At 39.9% G+C, this 16,499-nt stretch overlaps 1 protein-coding gene across 4 annotated transcripts in view; it reads left to right on the top strand.

Moving 5' to 3' along the window:
* LOC126090623 (uncharacterized) overlaps nt 1–16,499 on the top strand; it is a 131,268-nt gene that overhangs the window by 77,989 nt on the left and 36,780 nt on the right. For all 4 annotated transcript variants that reach the window (XM_049907000.1, XM_049907001.1, XM_049907002.1 and 1 more), the window contains one exon: nt 1,608–1,781. In XM_049907000.1, the coding sequence (XP_049762957.1) occupies nt 1,608–1,781 (174 nt within the window). The remainder of the gene's footprint in view (nt 1–1,607; nt 1,782–16,499) is intronic.

The following is a 16,499-nucleotide window of genomic DNA, read 5'->3' as shown; positions in this document are numbered from 1 at the left end:
GAGGTTACTTTCTGAACCGCCCTCGTACATTGAACAAGCAGTAAAGGAAACCAAATAAAAATTTGGAGTAGGAATTAAAGCTCAGGGAGAAGAAACAGAAACCTCGAGGTTTGCTGATGACATTGTAATTCTGTCAGAGACAGCAAAGGGCTTGGAAGAGCAGTCGAACAGAATGCATAGTGTTTTGAAAGGAAGATACAATATGAACGTCAACATAAGCAAAACAAAGATAATGGAATGTAGTTGAATTAAATCGGGTGATGCTACGGGAACCAGGTTAGGAAATCGGACACTAAAAGTAGTACATGAGTTTTGCTATTGTGGCAGCAAAATAACTGATGGAGGACAAAATAGAGAGGATGTGAAATGTAGACTGGAAATGGCAAGAAAGCATTTCTGAAGAAGAGAGATTTGTTAACATTGAATATAGATTTAAGTGTTACGAAGTTTTTTTTGAAGGTATTTGTCTGGAGTGTAGCCATGGATGCATGTGAAACAGGGATGATAAACAGTTCAGATAAAAAGGGAATAGAAGCTTTTGAAATGTGTTGCTACAGAAGAATGCTGGAGATTAGATGGGTCGATCATGTAGCTAATGAGGAAATGCTGATTAGAATAGGGGAGGCAAGAAATTTGTGGCACAACTTGACACTCTTTCAACCTCCATCAGAGTCTTTGAGTCTTTTGGAACCAGAGAGACATCAGTAAAGAATTTGCTAGATAAATGACTGAAAAATTCTGCACAAATGGGTAAAGTTCAAAGTATCAAAGGTATAGGATAACAGATCAATGTGCGTTAGCACTATTACTGCTGTAGCTGAGGTAAATAAAAATGTCCATTCAGTCAAGTTGTTTTTACAAAGTACATGGAGGTAACATTACACTCAATCACTGTATTTATTTGTGTGGTCATAAGAGTAAAATAGTCATATCTGCATGGCAGATGAAAAAGTCTCTTGTACTGTGTGTAGTTGTCATGCTTAGTGTCAAAAGTGTGTGAATGTTGTTTAAAAGAAACAAACTTGGACAGTCACATGAAAGTTAATCCATGTCATCTATTTATAATGGTGAAGGGGCTAAATGTGTGTGTGTGTGTGTGTGTGTGTGTGTGTGTTTTCATTTCACTTAGCTTGAAAGCTAAGCTTTTTCTTCCATTCCTTTTGACAGTTTGGTGGCTCCAGCAATAGCTTCTATGGATGAAATTAAGCTGCTGCGTATTTCTTTGAACAAATTTAATCAGCAGTAATATATTGGCTGAAAGGGAATAGCTTGTCAAAGAGGATAAAATAGAAACTGTTACCTTTGTCAGTTAGAAAATTTTGTGACTGAAAACTAAGATTTGGTTGTGCTACTGTAGTGATTATGAGATGGCTGTGTTATAGATAAAATTTAATAGATTTGTTCCTGGAGACTACTTATTTTACAACATTTTGTCTCAAAACAATCACACTTGAAGAAGAGAGAGTCTGAACTTATATTGAAAACCAGTTGAGCGAACAGTAGTACATTAGCTGAGAAGCAGTAACCTGCAAAAATGGATTTTGTATTTTAAGTACTCTTCAGATAGTTAGATTTTGTTTTTAAATTGTGATTTTTTTTCCTTGCAGATTCACCTGTGTGCATTTCTATAGTTTATAGCATTTTTACCTCCATGAATCATGCTATCAATACTAACCTCAGAATCAAACCACTGATCACATTGCTGTGTAGAATTTATGATTATAAACTGCAGGAAGTTCTGTCATTTGATTTGGTGGATTGCTTCCTCAATCATTTGAAATGTAAGTACAGTAATTCTAATTTATGTATTTCATAAATTTTTAATCTGTAGTTGAGGAGACAAACATTTTACTGCAGTGTACATTGAAAATACTGTGACCTCTGTATTTACTTAAAGTTGAGCTGGGTTTGAAATAATTTTGTGAAAAGAGGATTATTGAATACCTAGTGTTTAAGGGACTAAACTTCATGGTCTCACTCACTTTGTGCGTGGCCCATCACTACTACACCTTTTATTATGACTGTCTCTAAATACAAGCTCTGTTAATAGTGTAAGCCTAGTGCATAAGCTGTATGTGTGATGAAGTGGGTTTGTTGAGTCCCAGTATGCGTTTCAAGATATAGGAAACAAACATGCATTAGTGGAAAAAATGGTGATTGACTTTACTATTGCACAGGCTGTACACGAAAATCATTCACAGTGAGTCACAGAGCAGTGCAGCTGCAATTATGTACTGTCACTTAGTTGCAGACAGAAAGAGTTCAGAATCAGAGTGTTCGGTAAGTGCACTGAAGCTGCTTTCTAGCACAAGTCTCAAAATCACCATGGACAGACAGAGTGAGGAAAGTGTCTGTCCACTTTATGAATCTAATGAGGGTTGAAACTTAAATAGTGGCAACTATTTATTCACAACCGATACAAAAGAGTTACATGCTTGCATCTGTTACTGTCCTTCAAAGTAGTCACCAGGTTTGTGTAGAACCCATTGCCAGCGATGTGGAAGATGTAGTATACCATTAGCAGAGCCTGTTCTGTTGATGGTGTGAATGGAGCGGTCAAAAGTTATGGTGATTCTCATGTACGACTGTGATGGTGTTATCCTAACGCATTACATTCCTCCATGGCAGACCCTCAATACACAGTATTACTGTTCGTTTCTGGAGCGTCACCTGTGACCAGCTTTGCGAAATAAGCGGCAACACTTTCTGCGCAGCCCACCCATCATTTTGCACTACAATGCGCGGGCGCATACAGCAAACTGTGGCTGCTCCATTCAGTCGATGGGACTGGGAAGTACTGTACCATCCACCATACTCCCTGGACGTAAGCCCTTGTGACTTTGATTTGATTCTGAAGATGAAGGAAACACTGCATGGCATTCGCTTCAGAACTGTTCCAGAGATTCGACTGGCAGTAGACCGCTCCATTCACGCCATCAACAAACAGGCTCTGCTAATGGTATACTAGGCCATCCACATTGGTGGCAACGGGGTCTATACAATGCTGGTGACTACTTTGAAGGACAGTAACAGGTACCTTAAAATAAGGTGAATATTTTCGAGTCTGTGTGGCTGTGTGATAGAATGCTTGCCTGGCACATAGGGGTCCCGAGTTTGATTCCTGACTGGTGCAAGTTTTCTAAACAAAGGTGCTTGTTCTAGGAACATTTCTGTGAAGCATAGGGTGGAAAAAAATTGTAATTTTTTCCTTTTTTAACAACTTTAAATTTTCCATAAAACATCGGCAATTACGATACGTGATTAGAAATAAGAAGGTACGCATTTTTCATAAAAATAATAATAATAATAATAATAATAATAATAATAATAATTTGAAATGCAAGAACAGTAATTTTAAATTTTTGTTCCATAGAGATTTGTCCTTCCTTCCATAGAAATTTTCCCTGTACATGCAATCCCAACAAGTAGCTTGGCTGTTGTAGTTGCGAGAGGCATTGCAGTTTACCCACCTGAATAGCCAGATGTGTTAACAGGACTGCTTCTTTGATGGGAACGTGCATCGGCCCTGGATTGAATCTGCTCGGTGGATTAATGACAATGAGCTGGTGTATTAAGGACAATGGGTTGGTGTGTCGGCCAGCCTGGATGTGGTTTTTTAGGCAGTTTCCCACGTTTCACTGGGAGAATAATGGGCTGGTTCCATGTTCTGCCTCAGATATATAAACATTTAGAACACTCTCACGCTTCCACACTAACTTTACTCTTTACACAGACAGATGGGGTACATTGCTTCTGTCCTGGGGCATGAATAAAAGCCAGTGACATTTGCTGTTTGGTCTTCTTTAACACTAGGATCAGAATCAGAACATTGTGTTTTATGCCTCTGACTTCAATATCTTCTGGTGAGAATACAAAACCGTTCCCCCATTTAAAAGGCACACAAGGTCAGATATGTCCTTTTTTAAGTCTGCCTTAGGGGTTTGATGGTGCTTGGAAGTCCAGCCTAAGAAATGAATGACATTTTTGTATTGGGATTTGTAGACTCCTAGATTAGTATGCGTCCAACATGTCTGTTGGCTGCCAACTAGCGCCTGCCTCAGTTGTTGCTGGTTGTGCTGTGGGAGATAAACTGTCTACATTGATCCTGGACTTCCAATTGCGTCTGGCAGTTACGATGTGGGCAGAGGTCATAGGGGTGTGAGAGTGGAGGCTGGAGGCTGGGACTAGGGTTATACTTACTGGTTATACTTACTGGGTGAATGGGGGACAGGCAATGGGCATTCACTGCTAGGGCCCTTGAATGACAATGCTGAGGGATAGTAAGGGCTGTCTTATGGGTACTGGGCCAGGTGCAGGTGATCTAACAGTGTGCAGTAACTGCTTCTGTGCAGCTGCTTCTTCAGGCTGCAGTCATTAAAAGGGTGGAACTAGTGTTGAAGCAGTTCAAGGCATCCTCAGATGGCTGATACCCTTCTTCACTGTAGTTAAGTTTTGAACATCATGAAAATCCCTCGTCCTCTGAGTTGAGTTGATAGCTGGATGGGTTGAGACGGTGGTTGAGCATTGTATTCAGCACTTGGACAGAACTGTTCAAAACTGAGACAAACTGTGACCCACTGCCAAGCGCCTCTTTGCCAGAGATGTTGGTCAAGACCTTGTAATGCTACATATTTTGTGTTGCCATCCATGACACAAATTTGAAGTTGGGGGTAGCATCCACTACTAGCAGCCACATTGCCCTGGAAAGGCTGAGCAATATCAGTATCCACCTGCTCCCAAAGGTGCTCCAGTTTAGGCTGAGGGGAGAAATGCTGCTCTGTAGCTACCTGGTTCTAAGTACAGTAGTTAGAGGTCTAGACCATTCTTTTGTATCTGCAGCAATATCTGGCCAATATACCATATTTACCTGATTTAGAGATGAGGCTTTTTCCCAAGTTCGCCATTGAAAAAATCCAGGGTGGTCTTATATTTGCCAATGTGTAATAAGGTGCTACAGGGGTTGTCTTGCATTTCTTTTGAGGCTTTGGTACTTAAGGTCTTGCAGAGATGTAATTTGATGAGAACAGGAGGGTGAAATGGTGGTTTTGTGGCACAGGTTGGCCGAATTTGGGGAGGGTAGTGGCTCCAGGAAGTTCCATATAAGTGCACACACTGGCGCAGAGTGAAAAATTCATTGTCTATATAGCTATCATGTTTAAACTGTACTTTGGCTAAATTTAAGTATTTTCGGAACTGAAATGACATGAATGGACAAATACTCGACAATAGTACACCCTTCTACAGGAGGGCGTAAGGGGGAGTTGACAAAAAAGGAGAGGAGTAGGGAAGGGCGGGTGTGTTTTCAGAGAGCGGTACACAAAGAGGATGAAGGGGCAAGAATAGGGAGGTGATACAATGGAGCGGGGGAAAAACTGTTGGACAGAGGATGTGGGAACACACAAACTTCTGGCACAAATGGCTGTCCATGATTCTGACAGAATATTTCTAGATTGTTGCACAAAATGGTACTAGAAACTAGGTTTACATGTTCTTTAATTTGAAATCTGCAGAACAAAAGAGGATTAATCCCCCCCCCCCCCCCCCAAAAAAAAAAGACAAAAAAAAAAACTGGTGTTTTTGATTAAGCTGTGATTAAGAATGTTAGTACTCGACATATTTTGCTTTGACTGTGATCTGGCCATTGAATTGTATTATTTTATTACTGTACATAACCACCTACTTCTATGGTTCTTGGAGTTGCAGAGAGCTCAGAAGCCAGCATGTTTATATGTTGATGAGTGACATAGCATTGCCCATATCCTCTTTAAACTCCACCTGATTGTCTTTGATGTTGTGTGTCATCAGTAGCATGCTGAGGGTAGCAAGTGCTGCAGGCATGTGTGTGAAGCAGTTGAGTGGTATGTCATACAGTTGTTTATATGTGCACCTTGTTTCCCTTCTTGCTGCAAGTATAGGCTGTGTTTGTTTTCTCAGCAGTTATGTGTGAGTTGGACAACGACAAGACTAAAGTTTTCCATCGACTACAAGTCACAACACTTGTAGAAATATGATCAATTTCAAAAACATTTTTAAATATTTTCTGTGCTGGGAATGCTCCCTCACAAGAGAAATTAATTTTGACAGCATTGAAAAACTAAGGTCAGATGGGCTCAGAGTCTTGGCCTGCATTACAACTAGAATTATGGAGTCAGGGTAGGAAATGTACACCATTTGAAAGAAACATTGCCTGTGCCACTGAGACAGAGCAACCAAGGCTGCATATGACGACTTATCTTATTCTGACTATCGTGTATGTGGCAGTATGCCTCCTACTCAGCATGGTGTGTGTGTGTGTGTGTGTGTGTGTGTGTGTGTGTGTGTGTGTGTTTTACAAAAATGCTTGGTCAGAAAATCGTGTATACATCAAAAGATTTAGTAGGAAAAGCAAGAGAATGATAAATAGTAGGAGAACATGGACTGAGGGAAAGGAATCTATAACAATTTTGGACGGAGCACAATTTAATCATTGCTAACACTTGGTGTAAGAATCATGAAAGGAGGTTATATACAGGAGGAGACCTGGGAAAACTGGAAGGTTCCAGATTAAATGTTCAGGGTGTTCATTTTAATTGAAGACAAAGAAATATCTCGAAAACTACACATTCAATAAAAAAAAGTTATAATTCCAATTTGTTTGTCTTGGAAGGGGACATCCAATGATATCACACTCAACCTGTCATCCCACCCTATGCATAGGTGGCAGGGGGGGCCAACATTGAAACTTTCAAAGGGAACACCCATTTTTTATTGCAGATTATGATTCTATGACAAAATCTGTGTGTGTTTTGTCTGAAGCAATTTCTTCGTTTTGCCATGGGTAGTGCTGTAATCAGAGGAATAGAAATGGGTACATCATTGTAATTTACGACTTGCTACTCAATGGTCCTTGAATATCCTATGGCACATGGGACCCCCACCTCCATTCTGTGAGGGCAGGACAGGCCAATATTTTGTAACTTCTAATTGTAAACCACATTCGCAATGTTGTATTACTCTGATATATCTAGCAGCGGACTACTCGATGTGCCTACGTGGCCATGTAGCGAATTATGACGTATCATAACAGGCAGTACACTGCAACCGGAACTCGTGTATCATGCTCATAATGGGTTGGGTTGTTTGGGGAAGGAGACCAGACAGCAAGGTCAACGGTCTCATCAGATTAGGGAAGGATGGAAGTAAGTCGGCGTGCCCTTTCAAAGGAACCATCCCGGCATTTACCTGGAGCGATTTATGGAAATCACGGAAAACCTAAATCAGGATGGCTGTATGCGGGATTGAACCATCGTCCTCCCGAATGTGAGTTCAGTGTACTGATAATGTCTCTAAGCATTGCAATAATTGCGCAGTGCTTCTTGCCTGCATGTCTGCCTATCATTTGGAGAACATAAGCCCAAGGGAATGATGAATGTTGCAATTACAGAAGAAAAAAAATCAAAATGATCCTGATTTATGGAGAATGTAGGAGATCGATGTTGAGGCTTCTGTTGCCTTGTATGCCGAGAGTTTTCCAGAGAAAGCTCAAAGCTCACTCTCATTCATTCTTTTGCAATGTTGTGAACGTCTTTGTCTGATGGCAGTTTACTGACCAGCAAAATTAAATGAAGCAAACGTGTTACAGGAGAAACTAATGAAATAGCTGTACTAGTGGCAGTGCACCCACAGTTAAACACCCGGCAAATACACTGTGATTCCAGAATGTCCATTGGTAATATTGTCACAGTACTGCATCGTCAAAAGTATCATTCACACCTTGTGTCACTGCATCGAGAGTTCATGGCGCCTATTTCTATAACCATTTAGTGTTTTGTGAATGAGCACATTAGCAAATGCAGATGACCCCCACATTCTTTGCCACTTATTATTCTCCTATGAGTCTTTATTCACAAACCATAGTAGCATTAACTGATATAATATGTGTTACTGGAGTGTAGACAATTACCACTGGCTACGGCAAGTTGACCATCATTGTCTTTGGTTGGTTAACGTATGGTGTGGCATCCTGGGGGACAAACTCATTGGCCGGGACAAACTCTTGGCTCATATTTTATCGATGGCATGGTGAATAGACACAAATATTGAACATTTATGGAACAGGAACTACCAGTACTACTGCAGGATGTTGCCCTGTATGGTCGACAATGTATGTGGTTTCAGCGTGACCGTCGTCCAGCGCAATTGAAGCACAGAAGGTGTTAGACTGTGTTTACACTGGTTGGTGGATCGGTACAGGTGACCCTATTAATTGGCCCCCTAGGTCACCAGATTTGATGTCACCGGATTTCCCTTAGTGGGGATATTTAAAAGATAATATGTACCAGCAAGTGCAAACAGGCTGCGAAGACATGACTGTCCACATCAAAACTGCCTGTGCTTACATTCCCACCGAATGCTTCTATCCTGTCTATGGCCATTTGAAAAGAGGATCACTAAATGTCTTGAAGTTGGCGGTGTTATGTTTTAACACATAACTCAATTGGAAAAGTTGAGTAACTTTTGCCTTGAGCCACAGCCACAATGACACCTCGGGTAATCCTCTGTTTGATATGTCAGAGGAATAAAACATTGCAAATGAGGTTTCTGGTTATACATTATGAAATACTGGCCTGTCCTACCATCGCAGCATGGAGGTGGGGTCTCACATGCTGTTGGACATTTCAAGGGCCATTGAGTAGCATGTAATAAATTATGATTGTGTAACCATTTCTATTCCTCCGATTACAGTACCATCCATGGCGAAACAAAGAAAATGCTACAGACTAAACATTTGTAGATTTTGCCATAGAATCATAATCTGCTATAAAAACAATGGACAGAAGCCGACTTGGAAGATAGAAGAGCAGCCCTCATCCACTCAGCTATAGATCATTGTGCAGGGCTAACTTAGGCAGGTAACATCATTTAGAATTGAACAGACAGTTGTTGTAATTCCTGTTGCTATGTACTGCGAAGTTTACCTACGATTATTTGCACTTAGCCATTTAGGGCCTTTTTTGTGTTATATTAGAAGCAGTGTTGCAGATTTTATTATTCGCAGATCACAAAAATAAGTGAACCTTTTTAACTAATTTAGCAGAAGTGCTGAGTCGCGATAGGCACAATAAAAAGATTCACACACTCATAGCTTTTGGCCATTAAGCCTTTGTCAGCAGTACACACACACACACACACACACACACACACACACACACACACACACACACACTCTCTCTCTCACGCAAACCCAACTTGCACACACGTCTGCAGTCTCAGAGAGCTGAAACTACACCGCAGTGTAGTTTCAGCTCTCTGAGACTGCAGGTGTGTGTGTGTGTGTGTGTGTGTGTGTGTGTGTGTGTGTGTGTGTGTGTGTGTGTGTGTGGCTACTGCTGACAAAGGCTTAAAAGGCTTAATGGCCGAAAGCTATGAGTGTGTGAGTCTTTTTATTGTGCCTATCGCGACTCAGCATCTCCGCTATATGGTGAGTAGCAAATTAACTAATTTGTGTGGCACTGTTACTAATTTGTGGGAGTGATGTAGAACCTTCGTTCTCTTATCCTGTTATCTGACCTTGTGGCATAGTAGTGTAATAGTGCCAGGGAGAAATTGTCTTAGCGGTGTACTGCACCAAAAGACGTTTTACAAACTCACAAACTCAGCCTACTGTTACAGCAGTAGCGACAAAGCCTTTATAAAACTGGCAGTGAGGGTTTACAAAAGTCCCCCTCTTAGATAAACAAATAGGAATTAAAACTTTCTTCTGATCCAATGTGTAGTTTTCAAGATATGTCAGTCTTCACTTAAAATGAATAGCCTGTATAATGGTAAGATAGAGATTTTGAAAAAAGGTTTTAAACTGTAATGCATTTCCAGGGGCAGATACGGACTCAGACCACAATTTGTTGGTTATGTAATGTAGATTAAAATTGTAAAATTTTGAAAAAACATATTAAATTAAGGAGCTTGGCCTGAAGAAACAAACGTTGTACTGAGCCAAGGCAAACCTACATTCATAAGATTTGTAGATTTAGAGAAAGCTTTTGACAATATTGACCAGAATTCACTCAATTGAAGATAGTAGGGATAAAATACAGGGAATGAAAGGTTATTTATAACTTGTACAGGTACAAGGCTGCAGTTACAAAAGTCTGAAAACCTGAAAGAGAAGCCATAGTTGAGAGGGGGACAAGAGAATGTTGTGGATTATCCCCGATGTCATTCAATTTGTACATTGAGCAAGCTGTGAAGGAAACCAGCAGAAATTTAGACAGGGACTTAAGGTCAGGGAGAAGGACTCTGTAGTTCTGTCAGAAATAGCAAAGCACTTGAAAGAGTAGTTGAGTGGAGTGGGTGGTATCTTCAAGAGAGTTTATAAAATGAACATCAATAAAAGCAAAATGAGGACAATGGAATGTACTTGGAACCAAATAATGACAATGAGGAAATGAGACACTATAAGTAGAAGATGAGTTTTGCCATTAGTGCAGAAAGTAGCTGATCATGGCTGAAGTAGTGAGGATACAAAATGCAGACAGACACTAGCAAGAAAAGCATTTCTGAAAAATAGGAATTGATTGACATTTAATATCAGTTCAAGTGTTAGGAAGCCTTTTCTGAAGATTTGCATGGAGTGTAGCCCTGTATGGAAGTGAAAGGTGGACAGCAAACAATTAAGACAAAAAGACGATAGAAGCTTTTAAAATGTGGTGCTTTAGAAGAATGCTGAGAATTAGGTGGGTAGTGGATGAGGAGGTACTGAATTTAATTGAGCAGAAAAGATATTTATGGCACAATGTGATTAAAATAATTGGTTGATAGGACACATCCAGAAACATGAAGGAATTGTAGTGTTCAGACTGAAGACCACAATGTCAACATCGATAGAAATACTAATTATGTATGAGAATGGGTGCATCTTTATGAACCATTTCGAATGAAAAGATGCTTGAAGGTCACAATAGAGTTCTTGAGTTCATTAACTGCTAGGAGTCCATCTTACTTGCTTTGCATTAGAACTGAAAATGGCGTAAATGTCAGTCTCAGCTTTCTTTAGAATTGTTCAAACATTCAAATAAGGTAGATGGGGCAATGACACTGTTCATGGTTCTGACAAGATATTTCTAGGTCATTATCTGTTGCATTAACTGCTGTTGCTGTAACACAGTCTGCACATTTTTTTCTCCTGTGCTTGCTGTTGCCTCTCAGCCATCTGCTCTTCTCATAGCTTTAAAATTCCCGGATCAATTTTAATGCAACATAGTACAATCCTCATTACCTCTTGACCATTTTACTCAATATGCTTGTTTGTTATTCATTCTCACAGTCAAAGATGAGAGTAATGAAGTAACAAGTCAGTACTGTCATACTAGTTTGTAATGAGTGTGACTGGCTGATGCAGCGGGACGTGTTGTGGCCCAAGTCGCAAGTGGCACCCCCAATAGGCGTCTAATTGTGAGCTAGAGATTAAATGTATTACATGCTGCTCATATCAATATCTTCTGGTGGGGACTTAAAATTGAGCATGTGGAGGGATCAATGACTGGAGCTGATCCCCCGCCCTCCCTCTCCCGATTTCCCACCATCTCCTAAGCTTAGTACACATACCAGTTCAAATGTTCTCTTTATAATCACATGGCTCATTATATAGTACTTTGATTGTTGCTAGAGCAATGTGCAAGTTAGGAGGCAGGTGTGCGATTTATTTTGTGCAGAGAGAGCTGTCCTACAAAATACATTCCACAAGGAAACTCTCTTTCTTTTTCTGACTGTTTCCTGACTAAATCATATACTTCAAAAACTACTGTTGTCACATGTTTACGTAATACTTGTGTCTGCTGTATCTCAACTTAAGTTAAAACAATCAACAGATATGCTCGCTATACCTACAGTAACATATCATCACTATATTTTCTGTGCGACCCTAGTGTCCTTGCTGTAAGCAGATGCAACACAATGTCTTCGTTGGCTTGTGTGGCAAATGGTGTACACTATTGCCTTACTTCTGTACTTTGCCCCACCACCCACCTTCATACATCACTCTAATGTGAGGAAGAGATTTTATTCAGCTTCAGCTTGTCTCTGAGACTGTTCACTACAGTCCACTAAAGGAAGATATGTTTCACAATTATGCGTGAATACATTAAGATGGTTTGGTACTTTGAGAAAGAACCTATATTTGTGTTTGGTGTGGCCACTGCATAGTTGCATCTGCATAGTCATACATATTTCCTCTGTGAAGCTCTGAGAGATGTTCATCACATAGTTTTAGTCTTTTAAATGGCCTTAGTTGTTTGGGGACTATGATGGTTTGCCACTTTTGTCAGTTTTTCAGATGAGACTTCTTAATTGGAGTCAGAAGTTATTGCTGTTAATTTTGTGATCCATACTGTTTTTCCAAAAAGTTCTAAAGCAGCTTTTATTCCTAACATAGAAATGACATCAGCACAGTAATTATGGTAGTAGCTTGAATTAAGAACTGCAAGCCACAATTGTGCATTCGACCAGTCATTTGTGAGCAAGCAGTGTTAGGTAGTGGACGTGTGCTCAAGTGTGCCAACATTCTTGTCACAAATCGCAGTGGAACAACGAGCAGTGGTTTGATTTCAGGTTTTATCTGATAAAATGGCCACGGGGACACTTCAATCCATGATAAAGGCTTACGGCAATAATTCTTTAAATTGTGTGCGAGTGTTTGAGTGGTTTAAACATTTTAAACAGGAACAGGCATCACTCGAGGACAATGAGAGGTCAGGGTGTGTCCACCTGACGGAAACATTTGAGAAAATTCATGTTCTCTCACACAGAGCTAGTGTTGAAGAACTGAGTGTCTCCAATCAAGTGGTTAAGACAATTCTCCAGAATGTTTTGAACAAGAGGAAAAGGTGCAAAGACTATTCTGCAGACCTTGACTCCTGAGCAAAAGCAGAGAGCTTGGACCTTTTGCCGTTATTAGATTGAAGTGAGAAATGTGAACAGTTCTTTTCTGGAAAAAATAGTCATTAGTGCCAATACCTGGTGTTATCAGTTTGAACGTACTGCAAAACACAAAAGTGCAGAATGAGTCTCTTATGGTTCTCCAAAACTGGAGAAGGTCCAAATGACAAAATCAAAAGTGAAGACAATGCTCATTGGCTATTTTGATTCTCATGGCATTAGACACAGGGAATTTGTTTCCACTGGAACCACTGTAAATTCCCAGTATTATTTGGTCATAATGGATTGGTTACGGGAGAGGATTCAGAGGGTTCATTTGCAACAAAGGAAGGGGAAGAATTTCTTGTTACTGCATGGCAATGTGCCCTCTCACACAGCTGCAGTTATAGTGCAGTTTCTAGCAAAAAAGCAAGTGCCATTCTTGACCATCCTCTGTATTCACCCAGTTGGTGCTGAAAGATTTTTATTTTAATTCCCAAAAATAAAAATTCTCATGAAGGGTCAACACTTTAATGACATAACCAACATTCACGTCAGTGTGGTGCCCAAGTTGAACAGCATTCCCAAGAAGGACTTTTCTGACAGTTTCTCATGGTTGTGGAAGATGCTGTGTATTGTACTCAAGTGGGGGGAGGCTTCAGTGTTTTTCTTTTGGTTAGAGGTGGTATTAGTACCATGTACATTCAACCACATAACTAGTGTCTTCTTATGTTTGACAATTTTTCACTTTCTTGAGGGTCTGTGGCTGACAACGTTGCATTAAAATTGCTTTGCAGTCTTCATTTTACTTAAGTGAAGGTATGTGCCTTTCATATACAGGTGAAGAAACAAGGTGGAGGGCCAAACAATAAGGTTTCTTGACTGTAGACAAATTAATTCAAAGCTGCATGTTTAAATGTACTTGCTCCATTTGCATACTACAGTGAATGTTTTCAGAACCTTAAATAGAGGCTCCTCCATTTCAATTTCAACCAACATTTTGCTGTCGCTTACCAGAAGTATAGGTTTGTTATGTGAATAAGAAACTGCACCAATGAAGATAAGAAGTTAAAAATGATGTCACAGGCTCCACAGCATGTTCTTGACTGTTTCTTTCATTTCTGTTGCCATCTTTCTCTGTGCCAGGCTGGTCACATCTGCCTTAAAATATGATTTCGTTGTGTGAACCTATAGAGAAGGGCTTTTTCCAACAAGCTGGATGAAATAGATCCTCTTGTGTGAATGGCTTGTTAACTACATGCAGCAAAAAGAAGTGCACAGGTCAAGATATCTTCCCAACTTGAAAGCACCATGTGAGGTAGTGATACGGCTTGAATCTGCTGCACACAGAAAAGGGGAACACGAGGGAGCTCCACACAGCTTTGAGTGCCGCACATCAAAATGTATTAAGTATTTACTTGAGCCTGGAAAGAGATACGGCACTCCTTGCAGTACTAAAAACAATTGTGATTGTTAGCTGCATTTATTATGTAGCTCTATATATGCTAAAATGCACCAGACATAAACTGGCCAGTGATTACTTTTTCCACTGCAAACTTTCAAAATATGCACAGTGTTTTACTTTATTTCAGAGCATCCCAATAACTATGGGCAATACTGAAAAAATAACTACTTCATAATCAAGCTGTGATATCGGACTATAAGATGCCAAAGAAGGGGGGGGGATTCTGCCAAGTAGTTTCCTCAAAATTGAGCGAGAAAGATTGGATTGCAGACAACACATGTGAATCCCAAAGCAGTGGTTTTTAATTTTTTATGTGAAAAGTTTTACTGAGAAACTGCAGACACAAATATAGAGTTGCTTCATGTAGATAAAACAACTTTTTAAAGCACATTGGATAACATAAAATTTGCTTCCCCTTTTGTACAATACATATTGCACAGAATGACCAGCATGCGCTGTTGCGCTGGCCACTGTGAACCAGTTAAGTTGCTTCCACTTCGTTTCTGTGTGAGCTGCCCTCTTCATCATCCTCACACAACAGCCATTACTTGCTTTGAATGCAGTGATGCATGCAGTTGGAGAATTCCTCTATAGCTTCAGCACCTTCATTTGGATGATTTTTCGATTAATCAGGAAGCCTTCATTGCATTTTTTCTTGCATTTACTGAATAACCTGCTGCTGCAATTTGTGAAACAATTGCTGTTCTTGAAAGCTTGCCATGTAGAACTGGCATTCTTCAAGTTATGCTCTTATCTGATGCTACGTATGAATAATTGCTTCTGTGACACCAAGTTTTCTTTCTGCTTCACAGTTGTTTTTGCACTCTTCTTTATGTCCATCAATAACTTAAAATTAGCATTGTATTGTCTATGTGGATCAATTGTGAGCTGTGCACTCATAGATCTGCATTTCTCAACAGGGTCACAGCTGTAATTCGTATCATTATCGAGTGCTACAGTTTACATCACTGACAATACGAGCAAATTAAATGACAGCAATATGTTGTCGTCTCGGCCCCCCTACAAATGAATCGTCAGAAATTGTTACACTTTGGAGTATCACTATGGCCAGCATCACAAAGAAACAATGGTGTAGTGCAATAGCAGCTTTAGCACCATTGTTGAAGCTCATGTTTCATTTGTTGTGCCATATTACAAATGTTTGGCGCTCACATCTTTTTATTAGCATCACTTTGCCTCCGGTACAAATATATATTATTTTTGAGTAATTTTATAATCAATTCAATTCAGATTGCAAATATTCATGCAAATGGCAGTCTAAAGCTGGTAGATGTTAAATAAGAACCAAGGTACGTGGCACACAGTACATTCTCATCATTGACAGCATAACGAAGTTTACTGCCACTCACCTCTCCCCTCCCAACATTTGTCCCAGCTCAGCCAAGATGTGCTGTTACTGTTCCTCCTCGATCTCTTCTTAATTATTCAGTTTAAATCTGTGTGTGATTTCAGTTACCAAAGCTTAATCTGTAAATGTAAGACGATATCTGTATTAATATATTACACAATGTAAAAATTTTAATCTCGACAGCAATAGTTTACTTTTCGACTGCAAAACAACACTGTAGTTTCTGAATGATAAATTTGGAAAAAAGTCTTCATCTTACGATGGGGTAAATATTTTTTTTTCTTTCTTCTTCTCAAGACTGCCATTTTCTTGAGAGTATGTAACTTCTGTCTTTCATCTAGCAGAAGCTCTTAAAGGTGTGCCAATGTGGAGATAGAGAGAGAGAGAGAGAGAGAGAGAGAGAGAGAGAGAGAGAGAGAGAGAAAAGGGTGTTGTCGTTGTTGTTGTTGTTGTTGTTGTTGCCATTGTCGTTGTTGTTATTCCAACACCTGGTTTGATGCAGCTCCCCATGCTAGTCTATTTCTGTACAAGTCTCTTCATCTCTAAAAATTACTGCAACCTACACACATTTTCACCTGCTTACTGTGCTCATCCCTTTGTCTCCCTCTAAAATTTATATTCACCACCACCACCACCACCACCACCACCACTTCCCTCCATTACCAAATTGACAATTCTTTCACGTCTCAGGATGTGTTTTATCAACCAATCCCTTTCTTTAGACACATTGTGCCATAAATATCTTATCTCCTCGGTCCAGTTCAATGCTTCATC

Source organism: Schistocerca cancellata, chromosome 1 (assembly GCF_023864275.1).
Source record: "Schistocerca cancellata isolate TAMUIC-IGC-003103 chromosome 1, iqSchCanc2.1, whole genome shotgun sequence".
Lineage (NCBI taxonomy): Eukaryota > Metazoa > Arthropoda > Insecta > Orthoptera > Acrididae > Schistocerca > Schistocerca cancellata.
This window is presented reverse-complemented; position numbering and strand designations above follow the sequence as displayed.